This window comes from Ictidomys tridecemlineatus, chromosome 13 (genome assembly GCF_052094955.1).
Source record: "Ictidomys tridecemlineatus isolate mIctTri1 chromosome 13, mIctTri1.hap1, whole genome shotgun sequence".
Taxonomy (NCBI): Eukaryota; Metazoa; Chordata; class Mammalia; order Rodentia; family Sciuridae; genus Ictidomys; species Ictidomys tridecemlineatus.
The window spans coordinates 12,211,846-12,230,697 of NC_135489.1; the positions used below are offsets into that span (position 1 = coordinate 12,211,846).

At 41.3% G+C, this 18,852-nt stretch overlaps 1 protein-coding gene across 1 annotated transcript; it reads right to left on the reverse strand.

Annotated features, from left to right (window-relative positions):
• Positions 1–3,070: 3,070 nt before the first annotated feature.
• Positions 3,071–16,609, reverse strand: Serpinb2 (serpin family B member 2). The gene is made up of 8 exons (XM_005323002.4): positions 16,579–16,609; positions 12,426–12,602; positions 9,238–9,357; positions 7,574–7,702; positions 6,952–7,069; positions 5,382–5,524; positions 4,360–4,524; positions 3,071–4,046 (listed from the first exon to the last, which is right to left on the reverse strand). The coding sequence occupies exons 2-8, from the start codon at positions 12,591–12,593 to the stop codon at positions 3,636–3,638; spliced, it is 1,254 nt and encodes a 417-aa protein (XP_005323059.1). The 5' UTR covers positions 12,594–12,602; positions 16,579–16,609; the 3' UTR covers positions 3,071–3,635.
• Between the last annotated feature and the right edge of the window lie 2,243 nt (positions 16,610–18,852).

Here is an 18,852-nt window from a genome sequence, read left to right on the forward strand (position 1 = left end):
CTGCCCAAGCTTCACAGAGATGTTTGCATTTCAAAGATAAGAGCAGAGGTTACTAATTGGTCCCCTGGTAACAGCTGGCAGGGGAGGGAAGAAAGAGGAGAAGAAGCTGTCCCCTTCTCAGGCGCTGTCCTTGAAGGGTTAAAACTTGCCCAGAGGAGTAAAAAAAAAAAAAAAAAAACCCTGCTTTTTGTGTGAACTTCTGAGTCCCTCTGCTTACATGCTGGTTATGAACTTCTGAAACTGCCTGAACTCAAGGCTCGGGGGAATGATTGATTACAGTGAAAGCTAGACCCTCTGAACCTGGCTGCAGCCAAATAAAACTGTTTCCTGCTATCTTCGGTGTCCTGCCTGTCTGTCCACTTCTACACTTAGTCTGTGACTTTAAGAAGATGGGAACAGTTTCTTGACTGATCAGGTAGAATCCACATCCATACATCAGTGTCACATAAGGAACTCCAGCAGTCTTCTTGCCAAATAAATTTATTCTTATTTATTTAGATGTGAAGGCTGGAAGCCTGTTCACAGTGTCAGCATTGCTGATGCAGGCGGAGGCCCTCGCCCTGGCTGCAGGTGGCTGCCTTTCTTGTATATCCTCACAGGGCGGGGAAAAGGCTCTGATCCATTCATCTCCCTGTGAGGGCATCAGCGGCATCACAGGACTTCGCCCTAATGCCCTAGCCTAACTCTAATCACCTGCCAAAGGCTCCTTTTTTCATACATCATCGTGTTAGGGGGATTAGAGTTTCAATATATGAATTTTGAGCATTGGAGGTGCAAGCATTGAGTCCGTAGCCATGGCTGAAGGCTTCTGAGTACTGGAGCAAGAGTCAGGTCTACAGATGCAAAATCTGCTAGTGAGATGAACAGGGCAACTTAAAAAGCAAAGCAATACTACTTCAGTTAAAAACAATAAATCTTAATACAACTAAATACCAAAAATATAGAAAGGAAAACAAGAACCATAAAGGGCATTATAAGAAGTACAAAGTGCAAGAACTACCTTGGTACTTTCCCATCAGTATCTCGAGAGCCAAAGGATGATGTCATCATATCCCAAAGTGCTCGAGAGCTTTGAACCTCGAATCCTGCGCTTGGATTCTGTCCTCAGTAGTGGTAGTGAAAGATCTTTTAACACTCTCCAAAACAATTTGGAAAGCAATCATCTACCTCTTTGCTGAATGAATTATTAAAATACATAGAAAAATGGATACAAAAATATATAGGAGAAGCCAGATACAGTGGCACACTCCGGTAATTCCAATGACATGGGAAGCTGAGGCAAGAGGATCACAAGTTAGAGGTCAGCCTCAGCAACTTAGCAAGACCTTGTCTCAAAATAAATAAATTAATAATAATAATAATAAAAAGGGCTGGGGATGTATCTCGGTTGTAGAGCGACCCTGAGTTCAATCCCCACTACTTCCCCAAATACATATATAGAGTATTTGTATGTATATATCACATATATAACCCCTAAATTTTTAAAAATATACAATTCAAGCTTTAAAAATTAATTGAATAACTTGGGACTTAAGGCAGGAGGTTCAAAGCCAGGTTCAAAGCCAGCCTCAGCAACTTAGCAAAGCCCTAACCAACTTAGTGGGACCCCTTGGTTGAATCCCCAGAACCAAAAAAAAAAAAAAAAAATTATTGAACAGCTTTCTGTAATTCTGTGGATGTATCTGACAAGCTACACATACTCATAAAGGCAACAATTATCATGATTGTTATTTATTAAATGTGCATTTAACATTTATTAAACACTACATATGCCATTTCTATTTTAATCACATAATATGTATGCACTTAATTAATTACGAGTTCATAGCAACTGCATGAAAAATGTTACAGTAAAAGAAAACCAAAGCAAAAAATTGCACCATACTTGACCCACAGTTAGAGTCCTCTAAGGTTAGAACTGGGATTTGAATGCAGATTATCAAAGTCCCAAGTCTCCTTCCTAAGGGTCAACATCACAGGGAGGGGAGCCTGGAATACACTTTCAGAATCCAGCCCACTTCTGCAGCCAGGCTCTGCTGCCAGTCAGATGCCCCCAAACCTGTGACTTGCTTATTTCTTAGGTTTTGAATTATGTTCTTCTCTGCCCTTGACCTCAGCAGCATTCAGTGCTGCTCCAGAGAAGCACCCTCAGAAGGAGTCCCTTGTGTCTCCCTCCTGCTCTTACACCCAGTCCATCTCCTCTGCTCTCAACTCTCAGCTCAATGACTGTGACCTTGATTCTGTGTCTGGAGCCTTGTACCTGGTGGTTATCCCTAGTGTCACTGAGATTAGACACTGGTGCCACCAAAGGACTTTCACCCAGACTGTTTGTCACCCTTGCTCTGCTTTTTGCTGATGTGAGAAGCTCTAAAGCATGTTTCACAGGACCCCCATCTCCCTCACCCTCAACGCTGGGTCTCTCTGCAAGATGGGTGGTTATGCCCTGGGCTCCTTTATCCTGCCTATGCCTTCAGGGTTCCTGCAAAGGAGTCATGATGCTCAACTCCTGGGCATCGAGGTGCTATAGTTTAGATCTGGAATGTTCCCCAAAGGCCCATGTATTAAAGGTTTGGTCCTCGGCTTAGTGCTACTGGAAACCACCTTGGCAGTGGAAGCCTTTAAAAGATGGAGCCTAGTGGGAGGTTTTAGGTGATTGAGGGTGTGCTCAAAGGGTATTATGGGATGCTATTTTCTTCTTTCTCTTTGGCACCCTGACTATGCAACATTTTTGTTTGTTTTGTGGTGCTGGGGATGGAACCCAGGGCTTTGTGTGTACTAGACAGGTGCTCTACCATTGAGCTACATGCCCTGGCTTGAACTGAGCACCTTTACTTCGACACATGCTCTCTGCCCTAAGGCACTGCCTTACCACAGGCCAAAAGCAACATGGCCACTGGCCATGGACTAGAACCTGTGAAACTTTGAGCTCAAATAAACCTTTCCCTTTTAAAGTTGATTACTGAGTTGTAACCAACAAGTATTTTGTTACAGTAATGGAATGCTGAGTGACATGCAAGGTATGCAAGGTCTTATGATCTGAAGACCTAATGGAAGGACAACAAATGAATAGTTGAGAATCAACATGTTGATTTATTGCATGTTTGTAATCTTACATGAGCTGCACACACATATGTGATACATATTGCTAGAAATGTGCCTAACAAACATCTGCTTTTTGTTCAATGATTTCTTCCAGATATTTTTATGGAAGAGCATGGTAGGGACACGTACTTATCCTTCATTATAAAAACAAGTGAATGCATTTCTTTAGATAGACTGACCCCTTGCTTCTGTAACTTTATCAGTTACATTAAATAGACAGTGAATAATAATTTTAAAAAAACACTATTATATAAAATAATAAATAACAGAAAAAGCTACTGCTATGATATAAACTAACAACAGGGAAGAACTAAATGTATATCATCTCATCTTAGGAGCTCAAATGATGAATAGAGTTGTCATGTTATGATTGACAGTTGTGTAATTATTTCTGAGTTTGTATTCAGTGTGCAGCAGAAGTTGTTCAGAAGAACAGAAATATTAAGAAAAAGTCTCTAAATTTTTGGCATTTGACATAGCAATTCTGAAGCAGATAGCTCAGGCTACAAAACCCTGTGCGGAAACAGAATTTTTCAATTTGAAGGTGAGGAGAATCTGCCAAAAAATAGGATGCTCTTGGTTATTTTGTGCATGATGAAGAAAAGGAAAGGATGATCTGCCACAAACTGTGGGCCACCGTGACCAGTCCTCCCCGTCATAATGGCCCCAGTGCCAGCTGCTGCTTCAGTGCCCTCCTCATTGACATCCACGGTGGCTTGATGGAACACCTCGGAAAGGTACAGGTCATTCCCCTCGGACATTCCTGAGAAATTGGCCTGGCCCTTGTTGAAGGCATCCTCCATGCCCATGCTTCTCAGAATGGACTTGAGCTTGTAGCGCTCTTCCAGTTTGAACTGAGGAATGAAGACCTCCACGTCATCTTCAGCCATTGTGTCTTTGCTGGTCCACTTGTTGAGTGTGTCGTAAGTTATTTCACTTTCCAGCTGCAAAACAGAACAAAACAAACAAAAAGACCCGCTGAGTAAGTCTAATGTTAAAATCTGTGACTTTCCCACCTTGTGGGGAATGTAAAAATTTAAGAGATTGGTCAAAATTCTTCAAGAAAGTAACATGTATAACATATGATGGAGGCTCTGAGTGAAATTTTGAGACATGCCACGTGGACTATCAACTGATTCACATATCCCTGGGAGAAACTGCAAATCATTTTTAAGTGTAGATTTTCTACTTTTTAATCTCACAAAATGTAGGTTCAGCCTCAGAAGTTTCAGCATGGTTGATGCTGTACTGCCTCACCAACTCTAGGCCGGTGGATTCATTGGCGACTTCATCTGGAAGCAACAGGAACATGCTGACATCCCCATCATATGGGAGTTCTAGAATCTGAGCCTTCAGGTCCGCTATGTATCCAATGTTCAGCTTCTCGTGCAAGTGCATCATCTGTACAGGTACTTGCTGAGTCTGAAAGTATTCAAAAGTGAAGTGTGAAGGCGAATCCTAAAATTCCATTTACAAACAAACCTAAAAAAGAATGTACCCTCCTCTAGTGTCGAAGAAATGTAGTTTAAAAAAAAAACTTAAATTATTTGCATACACTTACAGTGGGTATTCTGATTAGCTTTTTCAGGATAAGTTTTTATTTAGTAAGGTAAACAACAATAACAATCAAACAAGAATACCTAATAATACTAATAAAGTACTGTTTGCTGAGCATGGTGGTGCACATCTGTAATCCCAGCGACTCGGGAGGCTGAGGCAAGAGGATTGCAAGTTTTAGGCCAGCCTCAGCAACTTAGTGAAGCACTAAGCAATTTAGTGAGACCCTGTCTCAAAATAATCGAAATAAAATAAAAAGGGCTGAAGATATAGCTCAGTATTAAAGTCCCTGGTGGTTCAATCCCCAGTACCAAAAGAAAAAGAAAAAAGAATTACTGTTCGTTTTACCTACCACTCTGTAAAGTCTCATTAAATACTTACAACAACCTTTAAAATTGATATTATGTTATCCTAGTTTTATAGGTTAAAACTAGGTACATAAAAGATCAGTGAGGTCATAGCTGGTAAGTGGAAGAGCCAGCATTTGACTCTTTCCAGCACGTATGACTGGAAAATCTCTCGTCCTCACCACTGCTGATATCACCTCCTAAGAAATTACTGAATGAAGCTCAGTAACTTGGAAAAGTCAGTGTCTGACACACATGAGTTGTAACCAGCTTGCTATGGAGGAGAATCAATGAGTTGTCTCTGATTTTTCCATCTTTGTCTTATCTAAAGCCCTAAAGTATGTGATTAGAAAAGTGCATCCTGTTGTCTCATACCGCGTTCACGCGGAAAGGATAAGGCCCGTTGAGTTTCTTCTCAAATGGAATTTTCCACTTTCCTTTGAAGTAGACTGCATTCACCAGGACCATCCTGGTCTCCACATCTACAGAGCCTTCAGGTAACAGGTTTGGGATTCTGCCTACAAGAAACATTAACGTGGGGTTAGGGTTTGTAATCGAGAGCCTTCAACATAGAAGAGGATTTCTTGGAACTGTCAAATATCTGTCACCTGGGGTATCCCCATTTGTCTAACTCTGCGGAGATGTTGATCTTTAGGCTCAGTTTTTTTTTTTCCTCTAAATTTACATGAAGTTCAGAAAATTTGTGAAACCCAAGAGAAAAATGAAAGAATAATGCATTTCAGGTACAAAATTACTGTCAAATTTGGAAAGGAGATTTTCACTTCTCTTTATACTGTTTGCTCAATGTTTCATGGTTTTCTGACAGTTATTGAACCCAGAAGGAAGTGAAAGGGGCCCCAGTGAATGTAACAGTGGTCACCTACAGCTTGCCATTGAGTCCCTTTAGACCTGCTCAAGACAGTCTTTGGGTCTGAAAGTTGAACGGGTTTTCCAAAACATGTTTTTAAGTTGTGATGGACATAAAGTAGGAGGAGTACTGATGTAAGGGATGAGAAGGCAGAAGCATCTCGAAGAGGCTCGAGGGCTGGAAGACATATTCAAAATCCGCTGTGAAATAGTCTGTAGCACATGCTCTAATTGGGCTAAAAATGAAAAGTCCTCTGATAATGTTGAGAAGGCTGCAAAGGAGTGAGCCAGAGAGGGTTCTTAGAAACGAGACGGCCTCTGGCTCCATCTTTAAAAACATGGCAGAAGGAGCAGTCTCTTTTCAGTGAGCACCTGTTTTGAAGTCTCCTCACCACTCAAAGGCATTGTGCCATTTAACCTCACAACTGCTGTGTTAGACTATAGGTCTACCATGGCTTGGTTGACCATTTTTATCCTCATCTACGTGCACTGTCTGCCTGGCATATAATATGTGATACATAAATATTTATTGACTTCACAAATTCATTTAATAATAAAGAATGAATGATTTAATTAAGTTTGAGTCCTTGTGAAAAATGCAAAGGGAAGGAGATGACTATGAGAAGAATCATAGACTGGAGTTAAAATGCTACAGGTGACCGAGAAAACCAAAGAATTTGACAATGAACTGGCTTTGCATCGTGAAAGAAGAAAGAGTGAAAAGAATTTCATGACTCTTCCCTGCTCTGTGGCCAGTGTTCTTCATAGCTCATACTAAGCTTAGGGGCAAGTCTTTATATCTTTGCTTCTGTGCACAGTGAGCCCAGAGCCACAATTATTTCAATTCTAATATTTCCTATTTGAAATTTTTAGATATTATTCTCTGATAATATCTAAAAGCAGAATATTTAAGTACTGAACATGTCTTCTATTATTGGGCCTCATCTTTGCCTCTTAAAACATCATTGAGCTAAACATGAATCATTTAAGTTGGACAATTTTTCAGGGAGTGAAGCATAAGTTCAAGGATGATTTTAAAAGACCAACGTGGAAAGAAGAAAATATTTCAGTGCGTTACCTTTCGTCTGAGCCTTGACCCAGGAATTAATCTTTTTTCTGGCTTCTTCTGCACATTCCAGGAAGTCGACTGCCTGGGGTTCTGTTGAGTAATATTTCTTACAGAGTTGCATGTATTCCTTTAATGCAAGAAAATGCCAAAGATTACATGGAATATATCATGAACAAGCCAGGGTGTGATTTTAAATCATGGGTTTCCTGTCAAGCCTGGGAGGCCTGGGGGAGGAGTTGGGATGGAATTTCGCAGCAGTGGTGCTGAAGGAGGACATAGTACAGATTACAAGTTCTCCGTAACCCCCTCCTCACATTCCAGCACAAACTCTATCTACTCTCTTGCATTATTCACATAATAGACAATAAACAAAAGCAGAGAGGTTTCATGTGGGGAACAGTGACCCTGGAAAAAGTTGGTTTCATCTTCCTGATTAGTACTCTGCAACAGGGACATTTGTGATAGGAAGGGGAAAACTGACAGAGGAAACAGGAGGGACTGGGAGATATGAGGCCAGCCTCAAGGAGGCTGCATGGAATCCTGACTCTTCATGAATTGTAGACAGGCCCCTGGACAGAGCCCCTGCTGCTGGTTTGGGACCCCAGTCACCTCAGTCAAAGGCTTCACTTACTTCCTTGAATCTTGCAGACTTCTCACCAAACAGCTTACTGACACTTTCCAATAAGTAATCCCCTGTGGTTGCGTTGATGTCTGAGCTGATGGAGTGGAAGGATGAGTGGACTTTGTCCCTCACCTGTGCCTTAAACAGAAGACAGGGATTTTCTTTTTATAACAGAGGACTAGCAAGCAAGATATTTCTTAAGCAATGGTAGCTTTTCTTAACATAGTAATAAAACACTGTAATCATGCAGATATCTTTTTGGTCCTTTAGAGTAATCTCTGAGGAAGTGATTTTGATAAGATGTGGCTCATTAAAGCCAATGAGATAAAATTTAATTTGTTTCAAAGTTTACCCTTTTTATAGATTGGATTCAACCAGGAGTCTCCAATAACCTCCAAGAAAAGTAGATTTCTTTTGAGTTTCTAAACTTCAGGTTCTGTAAGGAATTTTTATTATATTTATAAGATGAATAAGTTCTGAGTATTTACAGTATGGCATGCTGATTATAGTTAAAAAATACCATATTGTTTCCTTGCAGTTTGTGAAGAGAGTATATTTTAAATGTTCTCACTCCCCCCATACACACATGGTAACTAGTTGTGGTGGTGTGTAAATTTGACTGTGATAATCATCTCACAATGTACAGGGAGATCAAATCACACCATAGCATAACTAGAATGTATACAATTTTTATTTGTCACGTTTGTTAATTGTGAAGCTGTCGATAAAGCTAGGGGGGACATGTTACCTTAGTAATGATCTAACACGGTTCACTTGGCTTCTATAGGTACCCATTTACAGGGTGACCTACACAGTGGAAAATCTGGGTTTTAGAAAACCACAAAAGTGAACGGGAATTCCAGTGCACAACCAAGAATTTGTAAGCACCTACAATCAGAAAGCTTGTAAGCACTGTGACAGACACGGGGCTCAGTCACAGCAGCAGCGGAGATGAAGCAGAGGAGTCCCCCAGATGGACTTCCAGGTATTACAGGACACTCAGCGTAAGCTCCAGGTTATAGGCACCTTCTCCACCTCCTCTAGCCCACAATGTCCTGTGTGATGGATGGATGGGTGGAGCATCACCATGTTCAGGAAGAAAGCTATGAAACACCTCCCCATAATCTGTCTCATGAGCATAAGCATGGAAGCTGGTTACCAACAGGAGCACATCTCTACCCAGTTCCTAGAGTGTAGCCAGACAGCTAATGACCTTTAAGGAAATGGAGTATTGAGAACAGATGACAGACAGATAGATAGACAGACAGACATATAGATCTCTGAGAGTCAGTAGCCTCTCACATGCTAACTGGGCATGGCCTTCACCATTGCTCAATTATTTGTCACACCCCCACACCCTCTCTCCTCTGGAAATTTCCACCCACGCATATGTATTCTAGGTGTCTATAGTAAAGAATAGTTTTCAAATAAATATCTAATGGCAGAGGGTTATGGTAGAATTGAGAAACTAAAGTCATGAGTGTGGATTCTGCCCTGGCTCTGCCCTTGGTTATTCGTTGACCTTGGGAAATTTACGTCATGACTCTGAGTCTTCCTTTTCTCTCTGTGGCTGGAGGAAACTGTCCTAGGATCCTTCCTAGCCTAACACTGTGATTTTGAGAAAAAAAAAAAAAGATCCTAGAAATAGAATTCAAAAGAAATGAGTCAGTTACCTGCAAAATGGCATCAGGATAATTTCCCTTCTGTACCTGCTGCATGAAGTCACAACCGGTGAGATTCTGCGGGGCCCCTGACGCCATACTGTAGTTTCCAACTTTGTCAAACTGAAGCACCTGCAATCAGAAACAGGGAGAATGGTGACGGTGTCCTGCTGGACTCAAGTATCTCTGGCTCCCTGCCTTGTGTGGGGGGAGCCACCAGACACCCTTTCTATGTGACACGAAAGGGTCCGCAATTTAATTTCCCTTACAGGAGACCACCTGAGGCGGCTGTGTTAATTCACACACTGGTCATTTTGGAAGATGTTTGTTATTATGAGAAGATTTATAACCCATTCCCTAACTTACCTAAATTACCACCCAGCCCATAAATTGTCTTGAAAAAGTGCCAGTATTTTAAAGAAAATAATACAGCTAACTCAGAACTTTTTATCTCCCTCATATCATTCTCTCTCTTATCTGTCAAAAACTAAGAGTCAAAAGAAGCTGAAGCATAAAAGCGGATCCTCGGTAGTAAACAGGGATCACCCAAAATATTAACATGAATCATATGTACACAGAGAAATTATAGTCCATTCGGGGGGACAGATGACAAGGATCTGACCACAAGATGGATCTATAGTGTAAGTAGTTGAGATCACACAGTGAAGCTGGCGGGTGAAGACCAGCCTCTAAGAAGCAACCTCCCCTCCCCACAGCACTGTCACTTGTCCAGATTGTCAGTCTCAGCACCCGCAGGGTCCCAGCCCCAAGACCTGCTGCAATTCCTGTGGGACCCATGGTAAGAAGCTGGTCCTGTAAATGGACTCATGACTGGGGCTTGGCTGATGAGGAAGGGCAGCCATGCCTGGCCAGCTGGTAAATTCCTGGACTGGAGGGCAAAGTTAGCACTTGAGGGACCTTAAAAATGCCCCCCCCCCCAGCACATGTCATAGGTCCTGCCACACTCTCTGAAAAGAAGTGGTCCCATTCTGTCCCTACACAAGGGAAGGATGTTTCCTACAATGGCTTCTCTGGTTCCCTCCCTTCCAGGACAGTTGACCCTTATTCACTGCAAAGTCACTCAGGCAATGTCCCTGCAGAAGTGGGGATGTGGGGTGACCCTGGGCCACCCTGAGACCCACAGATGCAGCTTGGCCTGCACAGATCCTTGGTCCATGGCCTCACCCTAAGAGCTACAAAAACATTCCTCACTGGCACCCTGATTTCACATGGACCTCTGCTCTCTAGGAGTTTCCTTCATTACAGCTCTGCCACCTCTTCCAGCTACAACTGTCCCCAACTGGAAGGTTCCTCCTTACCCTAATTTCCTCAACTGCAAAATGAGTGTGATAATCACAGCAACTACCTCATAGAATTTTGAAGACGTTCGCAGAGAGCTCTCTGGCTATGGCAGTAACCAGTGGGAACTATTGTTACAACTACTGCTGCTAGGTGTCCACATGTTTTCTCTAATCTTTTCAGCAGTCTTACAAGTTACGCATTTTCATTCCCATTTTATATAAGAAAAAAACTGCGGCTCCAAGGGTTTTCATGCCTGCACACATGCAGTAAGTGACAAGGCCAGGACTCAAACACTTATGGGCCTGTCCCTGACACCCATGGCTTCCTCGTCCAAGCAAGGAACTGCATGGTTTATTTATTTTTTTTAATAATTTAGAAAGTAAATAAGCATTAGAATTTGAAAATCTGCACATGCAACCAAGTTATAAGAAGATTATATAAAATCTGCACAGTCCCAAGTTCTGAAAGCACCTTGATGTATAGAGAAAGTGTCTTGAGGCCAGAGCGACCATTGCATTCATTTTTCCTTTAGTATCCAAACCAAGTTTTTTACTTTAACATCCTGGAACACCTACTTAGCATTTGTCCTCAAATGTGTTGCTTCTGATTCCTTTACATTCAAAAACGTAAACCCCTGATGTCTTTAAAGGTTTTCAATGCAGTTTACTCTCTTTATTTTTCCAGGAGAAAGAAGATAAAGGGGAAGGGATGTTGCCAAATCCTGCTGGTATCAAGTTGAGCAAGGGTTTTGTCATGAGTCTTGATGTTTAAACTGCCACCAGCACAGTGATAAGTCCTTTCCTCTCCTCCTGCAGTGGGATTGGCCAACGTGCTCTACCCTAAATGGGTCACCGTGTTCCTGAAAGGGATGTATTTATTCTTAGGTACACTTCTCATGGGAATCCAGAAACCAGCCGGTGGCATTTTGGTGTGACTGAAAGCACAATGCCTGCGTGTACTTAAAGCAATTTGATTTTAATGTCAGCATGGATGTGAGCACAAAGGAATTTTAATTACATGATGACCACGTCAAGATCGCTCACTGGTCTAGGAAAAACAGGATCATGAGAATTTTAAAGTGCTGAATGGATCCCTTAAGTCTATGGCCATGTGCAATTGAAGCACTTCAGCAAATTAAGGCCTCAGCCACCGCAGAAAGTGTCCCCTGCCTGGATCTGTGTCCTTTCACCAGGGAAGGAAAGCAGAGGCCTTGACAGAGAGTCTCTAGTAATGCTGTTGCACACTTGTCCACCTTGAATTTGAAGACTGGCCACACACGATGCCAAGCCCCATGGTGTGGCCATGAGCTCCCCGGCTGGATGATATGATGAGGTCCTCTGACACGTCTACCTATGTGTCTCCGTGAGTGTGGTGACCACTCTCCTGGTGCATTTCTTTTCTCTTTGTGCCTCTCCTAAAGCCATTAGGAATTCTTCATAGGAAAGGGGAACAGCTGCTCCACAGTGGGAGAGCAACGGGAAGGAGCCTGAACTGGGGGTTAGAATACTGTGGGCGACCTTGGGAGAGGTTCTTCGTTCACACTGCCAATGCTGTCATCTATAAAATGATATTTATCTTAAAACCAAGTGAGAGAATGTGTGCAAAACACTCACTTTGAATAGTGTGAGTGTGGAAATTAAAATGAAAGATGTCACTTAACATTTTCAGCCTTGAAAGCTAATAAACTCTGATATGCCTTCTGCTATCTACGCTTGAGGGGTTTCCTGGTTGCTTTGTACAGTTAAGTCTAAGGAATCTGTGTTGTAAAAGCTGGTGATTTGTTAGCACACCCGATCTCTGTCTTCTTAGGGTTGAAGACCTGAGCTTAAAACAAGAAGAACTGTACAATTCAGTTCAGGATCCCTCAGGCCTAATGTGAAGCTTCAGTGCCAACTTACCTTGGCTATCTGGTCTTCAGTGTTGCCCCTGGAACCCAGGTAGACCATGGCCATGGTGGAGGAGATGCTCCATGGAGAGAAGAAGACATTCTGGGTGGGACTCACTTTTGCCAGATGCTTGAAGAAATTGAGGGCAAAGATGGTGTTCGCCACATAAAGGTCTTCCATTGTTTCAATCTAGAAGGAAAATAAAGATGGAAAAACAATCTAAAAGACGGTGCAGCATTTTGGGTGAGGTTGGCAGATGTTCCCTGCTTAGGGCAGGGTTTCCCGCTCTGTTCTTCCTCCATGGACTAACTTGAGGGAGGACAGGGAAAACTTCAAGGTCATGTGACCTGTGCAGCCACAAAGGGCCCATGATGGTGCCAAGCTGTCCTGTATCCATCTTGGAAATGCTTTAACCCGGCCTGCAGTCTCACTTTTCACCAGATCCTGTGAATTACGTTGCAATTCTGAGATACAATGAACAATTTTATGATGAGCAGTGATGCTTCATGTTACCATACACGAATATTGATAATAACAGCAGTGACAAAAGCCTTCATTTAGTTCTTATTGTCTAACAGGTGTGATCTGAATACTTTATCTGCACTAATCTTGTCATCCTCACCGAGATCCTATGAGGAAGGCAATAAGGCAAGGCTATTTCTTTTAACAAAGGAAATGTGGAGATTAAATGACCTTTGCCATTCAACTATAAAGGGCAGGAGTAGGAATTACAGCCAGATAGGTGGCCTCCAGGGTCATGATAAACTTCACTCATGTGCATAACCACATGGCACACACACACGGGAAAAGTCATACATATTCAAACATATGCCACGTGCACACATATTCCTGTTGGCTCCAGTTGAGATGTACAATGCTCTTTCAAGTTTCCATTCCTAGAAGTGGCTTATGTTTGAGAGTCAGTACTGTCACCCAGGTCCTACAAATGCCTCCCCCACTCCCCGCACATGCCCGCGACACTGCACATGACCACAGCTTTGCCTTAAAAGCACTTCCTGTGCTAGGGAATTCATAATTGGAAATATAAGAAGGGCTTTCTTTTGTTGGCCCCCCACTGCCAGGAAAGCCACCTGGGCAGGAATGCAGAGATAATCCCAGATGTACGAAACACACACATACACTCCATTTATTGCCACCTGAAAATAAATCACAGACACACCTCCATGACCTAAGGTTCTGTGTGCAAGTGAATGCTTGGAAACTCCCAAGGTGTGTGTGTGTGTGTGTGTGTGTGTGTGTGTGTGTGTGTGTGTGTTTCGTGCACCTGGGATTTCGTGCAAAGAGACAATCATCTTTCTAGTTGTCTTTCTTTCATCATAGTTTATACCACACCCTATAATTACCCAAATCCATAAACACATCAAGGACTCTCACATTCATCCTCTCTGGGGAAACTTTCTTGTGACAATGACTTCCCAGAACTGAGAGGGGCTGGGCAGCCCCCTGGGATGAGCCATTCCTGCAGCTGTCCCCCTACCTGCCAGGGCTCCCACCAGGACCAGTCATCCCTTGTCTCTCTAATCCATGTGTGTCTTGTGTGAAACTTTGGTGGATAAGTCTCTCTTTTTTAAGAAAGTGATTGAAATTTGCATCAAAGTTTCTCATTTGAAATATGATTCAGTTCTAGTTTGTCAAGACAAAATAGCAAATTAAATAAAAACTTGTCCTCTCCTCTCGTCTCCTCATTATAGTATCCGTATGAGGTAATCACCCCCTAGTGCCTGGATTGCATGCTGATGCTCATAGAGGTTAAATAACTCAGGTAAGGTCACACAGTTCGTCTGTAGCGGAGCACGGCTCCAAGTCCAGGTTGCGCTCAGAAGGCCACCCTTCCTGGTGACCCTCACTTGCTGATGAATAGCTGCACTATAATGCGTCAGAGTTGGGCAAGTTATAGTTTGAGAAATGCTGGAAAGAGGAAATAAAAAGAGGAAAGTAGAAAATTTAGAAAGCTCCTAGAAAGTTTATCACGTTTAAAAAAACCACTAATTCTTTTCTCTTGCTTCATCACCTAGTTTGACTTGAATGGCTCAGTAGTTTGATTGTTCTTCCTTCTACTGATTAAAACATTTTACAACTAGACTCATGTAGAGATTTTTCTAAATATATTATCCCCAACATCTTTTGGAAACAAGCTGGGTCTTAAAAACATAATAAAATATATTTCTCTGTTTCCATGTGAAAATTCAAATAAGAGATTAGAACCAGAATAGTAGTTCTTTGTAATAATGTGCTTAGTTAGTCATTTTGACACTAGTAAAATTTAAGTGTTGAGACAAACTATCAAAAAGGGCTATTAATTCTAAGTTAGGATTTAAGATAAATTGATAAAGAATAAAATGTTAACAAGAATAGAATCAAATTGTCCCAGATTCATCTACTTCTCTAAAAATTCTTCTGAATTCTATTTCTAAACTAGGTTCAATTTATCATATTTTACATAGAAATAATATTTGATGCCAGGTGCAATGGCATATAATTACAATTCCAGCTATTTGGGAGGCTAAGAGAAGAGGATTACAAGTTGAAACCCAGACTGAGAAATTTAATGAGACCCTGTCTCAAAATTTAAAAAATAAATAAATAAAAAGTTTAGGGATGTAACTCAGTGGCAAAGCACCCCTGAGTTCAAACCCCAGGACTGCAAAATAAAATAAAATTAAAATAAATAATAATATTTTATGTCTATGTTGCAGTTACCTAATTTCTTCAGCAACTTTTTTGTTGTTGTTGTTGTTTAATTTACACAATTGCTTGCCCAATAAAGCTTAGGAATTCCTGTTAAATTAATGAAAACGTAACAATGTAGATTGCACATTGGTTACTTGGTCCAGTGCGAGGCTGGGTCAGCTTTCTGATTACAAATCTAGTGATTTCTTTACAAATTTCTCAAATAAGAGAGGCTCACAATTTAGAAATCTAGGATGGTGTTTGCATATTGGGTTTCTGACTCTCAGACAAGCCCACACCTTATGCTTAATATGATGGGAATTACCAAGACAATTAATGCAAAATGGAAATCAAGGAGTGATGTCAGTTCCAGAGCCTCCCAGTACAGGTAGCCTCTTGTGAATCGATTGACAGTGTAATAAGTCTCACCACATTAACCTCCAAATACATGCTCCCATCAGTGTTTATTTAATATTACCACTGAGGCAAGTGAATGGAATTCATACGCAGGGCTGGACTTCCTGATGTTTGTGTTGGTTCCTGAAATGCAGGTTGTCAACTGTGCCACTGAAACTCGGCTGAGATGATAAAGAATCTGGGAGGTGCCACAGGCACACTGCCACAGTCCCTCTGCTCACGGACCCTGGATGTCGGACTGCAATTTGCTGCAGCACTTCAAACAATTTTTTGTGTGACTTTCTAATGCAAATATTTTGACATTGACCACCCAAAAAAAGAAAAAGAAAACTAAGAAAAAAATAATAGGAGGAAACAGCCCATCAAAAATTACCACTTATTCTGCCCACAAATTAAAAGCAATTTCTGTAGGTTGATAATTTTCATGATGAATAACTATCTGTTTGTGGGTATAAAATTATCTAGTTAGTCAGCTCATCTACACATTCAGCTGATTTCTTCTTTCACAAAATTGGTCCATTATTGAACTAAATTCAGTAAACATACTCTGATGTTGGATGGAACCAGCTCAAATCCCTGCCTTATTTCTGTGGCTTCTGACAGTTAATTTTAGAAGAAAACAGAACTCTCTTTTCCTTTTATTTATTTAAAAATATTTTCATTGCTTAAGTGAAAATATTTTAATATATGCAGCTATGTCCATCATATTCAGCAACAACATAATAGCCAGTGCAGAATATACATATTCTAACCTGTACAATAACATGACATCACAACTTGAATAAAGGCTCATTTTTGTTTGGTTAATGCTACAAAGGCATTTGCTGGCTTCTGAGATTCAAAATCAAGTGCTATTATAATTTAATTCAAATCTGAAACTAACATATTTTTAGTTAAACAAACAACTAATCAATAAAATAGCACTACATTTTTTTAACTAACCCTGTAGAAACATCCTACATCTGAATTCTCAATGCATAAACAATGCCTGTTATATGAAGAGAAAAAAATTAAATCATGTATCCCATAGAGATGGTCATGGAAAGAGCGGAAATACCTTGTTCTCCAAGCTGCTGTCTGACTGGAAATGCTCCTTGGAGAGTTGTCACAGTTTAGACATGGTAATGACTGGTTTTATAAGGCTCTGCCCCTCCCACACAACTTTTTTTTTTTCTCTCTCTGTCTTTAATTTGTATCCTTTGTGTGATTCAACAATTTACTCAGACCTTATTATAATAGATATGCTTTTTATAAAAGATAGTTGAAGAAACTATCTGGGGGTATGACATCATTCAGAAATGTCAGAATTTAGCAATATCTACAGGAACCTGTCAAAATTGGCTTAAACCCCCAACCTCCAGCTTCAAGTCTTTCTGTTCTCTACTTGTTCCTTGAGTATCAAATCCCACGGCTCTCCTTCCACCTTTGGAAAATCGTGTTCCGAGAGCTCTTTGAAATAGACACAACACCATTTTTTCTTTTGAGTCTAGGCAGAACCAAATGACACTTTGGATAAGAAAAGGAAGAGAAAGCCACTATTTTCTCTTCTTAGAAATGTTACTCTTACATTTCTCAAGCTATAATATTCTAAATATTTCTCAAGCTATAATATTCTAAATATTTCTGGATTTTATCCTAATCTCCTGTCACAAGCCACACCCAAAGAACTTTCCCTTAATTAGATCATAGATCTTATCCTATTGTGAACAGAGACAATTCACCATTCATGTTGATTTATAATTCTGGATAAATCGGATATGCTGGTTGGAAATTATGATCTTAAAAACTTGATTAAGAAAACTACCAGATATTTAGATCCAACAAAAGGAATTTTGGAATAAAATAGATTTAGAAGACGACATATAAGTAAATATAATTGTGAATCTGAAAATGTTCATCTTGCTAGAGTCAGCCACACCTCGTAGGAAAGCCTCTCTTCCCTGGGCTTTGCTTTGGTGGACAGGGTAGAAGGGCAGTATTATCACTGAGCTCCTCAGCTGGCATGGCAAGCTCCTGCCTGTGCTGGAGAGCAGTATGACACTGGGGTGTCCCTGAGGCCAAGACTGGGTTTGAGACCTGCGTGAGCATCTCAGCTTGGCTTTGGTCCACAGCACTGGATATTAGACTTGAGTAAGTCTCTGATCACACAGGAGTGGGATGACTTAATTCAAACCCTTTCTATTATTGGAAGAACAGCAGGATAGGATAGGCATGTTCTTCAAAATCTCCCTGGCAGCCAAGAACCAAATTATTTGTGGGTGTTTTGTTTTTTGCTTTCAGCACTAGGGATGAAACCCAGGGGTGCTCTACCACTGAACTGTATTCCCAGCTACTTTTTCATTTTGAGACCCCTAGGTATTCAGGGCTGGCTTTGAAAATTCACAATCCTCTCACCTCAGTGCCGGAGTAGCCAGGATCCAGGTGTGTGATAGCCCATGTATCTCATTTGTTTTTGTAATTTCTAGAAGATCTTTCCAGTTCTTACATTGCTCTGTTAGGCCAAAGGAAACTTTTAGGAAGCTACTGACCCTTTTGCAAGATTTATCATCCCTCCATACTCAGTTCTCTCCTGCAGAGAGCTGGGCAGATGCAACTGCTTGGTGGTCTGCTTCCCTTTTCAACCTGTCCTCATGTCTGTGTGACAAGGTGTTCAACTGCTCTTTAACCAGGTGCTGGAAGCTGCCAGAACTTAGCAACCCTTTGCTCCAATCACTCTTCAGTGGTGCCGCTTCCCCTCTTTTTCCTCTCCCTCCAGCTATTCTCAAAGGAAGTGCCTTCCTTCTCCCCACTCATCCAAATCTGTGGGGTTCTCTGTACCCCAGGGCTCCCGGGAAGTCTCCGCTGACTCTCACACCCTCAGTGAGCTCGTTCCCCTAGAAGTATGGCACCAGTCATTAGTCCCCAGCTGCTTCATCTGCGTTAGGCCTCTATCCCTAACTAGGTAATACCCTTGGCTCCCCTTCAGTAGCAAGAACAATATGAAGTAAGCATCCACTGGGTTCTTCCTAAATGTGTTTTAATGAATTAAGTAAGATGCTAAGACCCTCTGGAGAGGCTGTTCCATGTGGTGAGTAAGGACTGGGATTCTGAAAGGCTCAAAATGTCTGGTTTAAATCCTGTTTTGCCACTTACTAGTCAGATAATCTCGCACGTATTTATCAGCCTCTCTAAACTTTAATTTCCTAATCCCTTCTATAGAGAAGGTATGGGTTGATGGTCTACACAAAAGTAATCTCATTCTCAATCCATCTATCTGGTTCTGTTCTGGCATTATTCAGAGAAGACTTGATCCTACAGGACAGACTGATAAGCCCAGTTCTGGGCAATGAGT

Excerpts from the sequence above, each read along its gene's own strand:
- Serpinb2 (XM_005323002.4), bottom strand. The coding sequence starts at position 12,593 with ATGGAAGACCTTTATGTGGCGAACACCATCTTTGCCCTCAATTTCTTC. Across the intron at positions 7,070-7,573 it reads AGTCTGCAAGATTCAAGGAA|GAATACATGCAACTCTGTAA; the intron begins GTAAGTGAAGCC and ends CTTGCATTAAAG. Across the intron at positions 5,525-6,951 it reads GGTCAAGGCTCAGACGAAAG|GCAGAATCCCAAACCTGTTA; the intron begins GTAACGCACTGA and ends TGTTTCTTGTAG.